A 6,000-nucleotide genomic window follows, 5' to 3' on the forward strand; every position below is an offset into this window, starting at 1 on the left:
AAAACTTTAAAACTGTAACTTTTAAAATATTCATGAACTAGATATATAGCATTACCTGTGATAATGCTAGTGTGAATGCTGGAAACTGAATTTAGCCGCTGAAAATGCTGAAATTGATTGCTGAAATCGCTGAAGCCGATAGCTGAAACCGCTGAAATTAATATCTGAAAAAGCTAAAGCTGATAGCCACCTAAAATATTAGCTTAATTCCAAATTAGCCTAAAAACTTAGGCTAGCCAAAACAGCTAGCATGTAACTGAAATATTAGCTAAAAATAGCATAAAAATCTTGCAGAACACAAAGTTTTAAAACTTTAAAACTGAATTTTTTCAACATAACTGTGAAACAGACATATAGCATTACCTGTGATAATGCTAGTGTGAATGCTATAAGCTGAATTTGGCCGCTGAAAACGCTGAAATTGATAGATAAAAATGCTGAAGTTGAAAGTTGAAATCGATGAAGCTGATAGCCAGCTGAATTATTAGCTTAATGTTTAATTAGCCAAAACAGTTAGCATGTAGCTGTTGAAATAGCTAAACTTTAAAATAGCCTAAAACACAAACAAGTCTAAATGATCTAAACAGCTAGCATGTCGCTGAAATATTAGCTAAACTCCAATATAGCCTAAAAAAATCGTAGTAAATGATAAAAAATAGTTTAAAAAGCTATCAGAATGACATTTTTTTGGTTCTTTACAGTCATGAATCCAAATTTAATCATAATTACACTGATTACAAGGTTATATCATGATTATAGGGATAAAAAATTAAATAGTTTTAATTTATTTTCATCATTAAGTCCTAAATGGTTACAAAAGGACAAATAATTTCCACTCCAAAAGTTGAGTGACGTTTCGGGCAGATTGAGCTGAAACCCTCTTGGCTCCGCCTGGAACCGCTCGTTTAACCTGTTCAGAGACTCTTACACAAATGCAGATTTAAACGTCGGCAGCAGAGAGTCTGTCTGGCTGCTTTCTGCTGCCCTTACAGAACGCCAGGTCCTTCCCGTCCAAGACGGAAGGAAAAGTGGAAAATAGCTTTTGGACGTTCAGCCTCTCCACACCTTTCACCTCCACTGACACGTAATAGGACTCTAAACAGGACTCTGCAGCTCCGCTCTGCACAGCGTCTGTGAGATGTTTGCTAATGTCTGACGGCACCAACCTCCTGATTGAGGAAGCAGTAGAGGACGGCGACCAGAAGGCCCTGCAACAGAGAAGATTTGGTTATGAGGGGATGTTACGTCCTGCTGCTGCAGCGTCATCCACCCCGTCAGTCTGCTCACCTGGGAGGTGTGGCCTATGTTCCTTGATTGGCACCTGTTAACTAAAGACAGAGAAGGCCACACCCAGACTGGCTGGGTCAGCAGTCTTACACTGCTGGGTTTTGTTATTTTAGTTTGGGATTGGACCTTGGTAGTCTTGATTTTTGGGCTTTGTTTGTTTGTTTTCTTCAGGTAGATTTGGAAGCGAGGAGCTGCTGACTCTGATGGTCCACCTGGGATCAGCAGTCTCCATGACTTATTTTATGTTTGGCTAAGGTTCCAATTCTCTTTGGTTTGAGCCAGCACACTAATTATTTCATTTTGTTCTTTCTTTCTGGAGTTTCCTTTATTTAACAAACTGTTTCTTTTATTCTTCTGATGTCCAGTTTTCATGTTTTTGTCCCTTTTTCCTCTAGACTTGAGGCGCGTTGAGGATGAAACGGGGACAATAACTTCTGGCTGAAAGTTTAAGATCATCTAACATCAGACGCTTGGTTTTCTACTCACAGAACGAGGATTGTCTTGTTGTTGGACCTAAAACCTTCTGCAGGAGGAGACGAAGACGTTCCCTTTGGAGTTTGACATTTTCAGGGGGTTATTTTGAGTTTTGCTCTTCTGATTGATGAACACACTGACCGAGTTTGCCAAAGCAGCACTCGCAGGAAATGTGCGGACGGAAAATCAAACCTCACAACCCGACAGGCTTTTAGTCTCTCGGCCCTTAAATACAAACTAACACGATTAGGCTTCAGTCTCAACAGTTTAAAGCCGACAGACACGATCGACTCCGGCGTTCGGGACGGACCTGGAAGGAGCCGATGCAGAGCTCGATGCAGAGGCGCAGGTTCACGTTGAAGTAGTCGGGCAGGAAGTTGAAGACCATGTAGTGTGTTCCGAACAGAGGGATGAGCAGGAGGGTGGACCTGGCCAGGCGTCTGTCAGGCAGAAGCAGAGACGTCAGACGTGGGGGGGGGGGGCTGCAGACACCAACCATCACAAAAACGTCTCCTGCAGCTTTTGTCAGCTGCAGGTACGGAGATGCTGCAATTAAGTGGAGCATCACTTAACTTCCTGCGCTCCGTCTCGCCGGCGCTGAAGAATCCTCGATGTGACAGAGCACTTTCAGTTAATTAGCGCGGCTATTCCGTGGACGGCGTTTGGATGAGGGAGGCGGCTGAAAGAGTGGACGCGGCCGCCGCACTGACAGGCGGATTGTGGTTCGCTGGTGGCTGGATGAATTATTAAGTGCTCACTAAGGTGTTTGAACCATTTCTGCACGAGCTGCAACTTTTAATAACTAAAGTGGCTTCACAGCGTTCAAAAGCAGGAAGAAAACGTGTCAATCATCAAACCGACTCAACAAAGGAAGACGGGGAAATATGAAGGTTCGGAGTTAGTCTTTAGTCCTGATTACTTCAAAAGGATGGGAGCAGATTGTTTTTCATTTTTACAATATAGGATTTTTTGATTAAAAAAACAACAAGTTTTTGTTTTTCAAAGTAACTATGAGAGTTTATCAAAATAAAAGCATTTTTTTCTAAATAATCAAAGTTTTTTCAAGACAATTTTTTGAGCATTAAAAAAAAATCCTAATTTGTTTTTCACATTTCTATATATTTTTTTATTTCCATTCGGTATTTTTTGTAAAAAAAAAAAAAAAAAAAAAAAGTGCAAATTTCGAGACATTTCTTTCCCCGATACTGCAGTTCTATAAAAAATAGAAATAGAAATTAAAAAATAGAAAAAAAAATCTGAATCTTTTGATCCTCACAATTTAATTTTGAGTTTAAGATTTCGACACATTTGTTTAGAAATACATTAATAATCCACTAAACGTTTTGATTATATATTTATAATAATCTGATCCAGTTCAGATACTGTAAAATGTATCAGTGAAATGATTGTTAATATCATTCAGTGTTACATGGATTCTCAAACAGAGAAGCTCCAACATTGTTCTGCCTCTCCTGGAGGGCGTTTCAGTTTGGCCACTAGGCGGCGATCACGCTACAGCATTACATCTAATTCTACAAGAAGAAAGTATGAACACAAACCATAAATTCTTACTTTAAAAATATTTCCTTAAAAGAGTTTGGAAAATTCATGTCTGTGATTAAATAAAGACGTTTATTTAGTCAGTAATCTATGTTTATGTCGACCAAGCGTTAGCATTAGCCGTCCTATGGGAAATTCCATTATATGTTAGCATCAAGCTAGCAAACTTCAGATCGATCTCTATTTCTATGTATCGATTTTTGAGCTATTAATCTTAGATTAATTAATCGATTTCATCAACTAAGCTGTATTTATTGTAACAAAGAGTCACATGATTTTGATTATTTGACAATTTATTTGGAATCTATAAACAGCAAGAAGTTTCTGAGATGCAGTTTTGATTATTAGCGATGAGCTTGAGATAAAATCAAACTGATTGAGATGTTTTGGTGTTCTTTGTTGACGATCCTTGTCTTTCTCTGCAACTCTATACGCAGTAGGCGGAGCCTATTGAATGAATAAATCTGGTTGTGACTCATCTGCAACACTAGGAATAGAAATTCACTCTTCATTCTGGAAATGTTTCGTCTCGTTTCGTTTTTTTGCGTTTGTATTTCTTAAAACATTTACATTCACAGTATATCTGGAAAAACGCTGATAAGAATATTTCAAAATTACACAAAAACCCACTATATAAATGTTTTAATTGAATGGAATACTCAAATCTGCATCGTCCACTACAGACTCCAGGAGACCTTGACCACCACACCTGTACTGGGAGGAGTTGTTGAACTGGATCAGGCGAGGATTGAGCTTCTGGATCAGGATTCTGATGATATTTATGAAGAGCATGAAGTTCACCTGTTGACACAAAACAAAAACACATTCAGTTTTGAACAGTCTTGACCTAACGACATGATCTCGGGTCGTCGTGGGAACGTCACCGCCAGCCAACGGTGGAATTGACTTCAATTAGTCTGACATGAATTCCTGTTCTGTTCATTATTTCTGCCCAGAGTCTTCCCTAAAGACGCGTTTTGAAATAAAACACTCAAATGACCTCCACATCGCATCGAACAGGCAGCAGTTCTATTACCAGCTGACGGGCTGCTTGTTCAGGACATTTACCGCGATGGAGACGACGATGGGCCCTTTGATGATCCACCAGTACGGCGAGTCCTCGTTGATGTCCCAACATCTGAGGCAAAAACAAGCCGCTTTCAGCCTCACTCCCACAAGTACAAAGGACTTACAGCAGAGCTTCTGAAAGACGATACATTTCCCAACTGACAGTTGAGATGAAAAAAGAGGAATTAGATTATACAAACTCTGTGTCCTCAAAATAAACCCTGGAAATCATCCACAGGACTATGAAGAACACAGGAACACCTGCGGAGAGGCAGAAAAACAAAATTAATGCCAGGGCAATCTAATCAAGACGCACGGAGAAGTCTGAATGATAATCAGGCATTTAGAGACGAGTGAAGCTCTCAGCTGAATATTCTAATACAATATCGGAGCTGCAGTGGCGGCTCGTGGACGAGCAGCTTGTTAGCGTGCAGTGGAGCTCTTCAGCTTCATCTCCACCACTTCATCTCCTTTGGGGTTTAAACCTGAACGTTTGGGGGGGCAGTAAGGGTTAAAAACCCGATCGTATCGTGGTGACGGCGCCGGCAGAGGGGGGTCGGACTCGTCTTCAGAGGGGGGCGGACTCGTCTTCAGAGGGGGGCGGACTCGTCTTCAGAGGGTAGTTGGACTCGTCTTCAGAGGGGGGCGGACTCGTCTTCAGAGGGTAGTTGGACTCGTCATCAGAGGGGGGCGGACTCGTCTTCAGGAAGAGTCTCTGGAGCAGAGATGTTTTTCACTGAAGCTTCACAGCTGCTCCGGGGCTGAAGTACCCCGCAGGCTCCTGAAATTGTCATGTTAGAGCCGCTGCTGCAGTTTTGATGGGAACAGGTGAGTTTATACAAGTGTGTGAAAATCTCTATTTTCACTCAAAGTTTTTCTGTAAATGTCCCCACAGAGAAGCAAATGTGAGAAATACCAGAAGCAAGCACACAATCTTTTCCACAGCTCTTCTCTATGTTTAATAAACCAGATATTTGATCAAAGATACTGTTCAAACACGGTTACTCAAAATAAAACAGTCATTTTCTGAGCCACAATTATGAGACCAAATCCACAAATTTAGAGAATACGATAAATTTATATAGAGAAAAAAATGTTTATAGAGAAAAGAGATGTATAGAGAGAAAAATAGAAATGTGATTATAGAAAAGAGAAATAAATAGAAAAAAGAGAGAAATGTATGTAGAGATAAAGAGAAATATACATAGAGAAAAACAGAGATGTATACAGAGATAAAGAGAGATTTATATAGAGAGCCAAATATATATGTATACAGAGATAAAGAGAGATGTGTATATAGAGATACAGAGTAATGTGTGTAGAGATAAAGATAAATGTATAGGAATATAGAGATATGAACTGTATATAGAGATAAGGAGAAATGAATATAGAGATAAAAAGAAATGTGTGTAAAGATAAAGAGAGATATGTATAGAGACAAATATATCAGTGGCGGGCCGTCAGGGCCTGCAAGGCCTTCTCTGCTGGCCTAAAAATATCTGAATCACAGACTGATATTACCGGTAATTATTATTTATTTCCGTGAATACGTATTCTATAATTCCAAATGCTCTGTCTTCGTCCTTTCATTGCTGTCTCCCTGGTTGCGCT

General features: G+C 40.0%; 1 protein-coding gene across 2 annotated transcripts in view; it reads right to left on the reverse strand.

The window, feature by feature from the left end:
- ghrhrl (growth hormone releasing hormone receptor, like) overlaps nucleotides 1–6,000 on the reverse strand; it is a 32,671-nt gene that overhangs the window by 2,782 nt on the left and 23,889 nt on the right. For both annotated transcript variants that reach the window (XM_024278401.2, XM_036211411.1), the window contains exons 8-12: nucleotides 4,590–4,650; nucleotides 4,390–4,459; nucleotides 4,031–4,122; nucleotides 2,072–2,201; nucleotides 1,167–1,208 (exon numbers count right to left, since the gene is read on the reverse strand). In XM_024278401.2, coding sequence (XP_024134169.1) covers nucleotides 1,167–1,208; nucleotides 2,072–2,201; nucleotides 4,031–4,122; nucleotides 4,390–4,459; nucleotides 4,590–4,650 — 395 coding nt within the window. The remainder of the gene's footprint in view (nucleotides 1–1,166; nucleotides 1,209–2,071; nucleotides 2,202–4,030; nucleotides 4,123–4,389; nucleotides 4,460–4,589; nucleotides 4,651–6,000) is intronic.

Source organism: Oryzias melastigma, linkage group LG4, assembly GCF_002922805.2.
Source record: "Oryzias melastigma strain HK-1 linkage group LG4, ASM292280v2, whole genome shotgun sequence".
Lineage (NCBI taxonomy): Eukaryota > Metazoa > Chordata > Actinopteri > Beloniformes > Adrianichthyidae > Oryzias > Oryzias melastigma.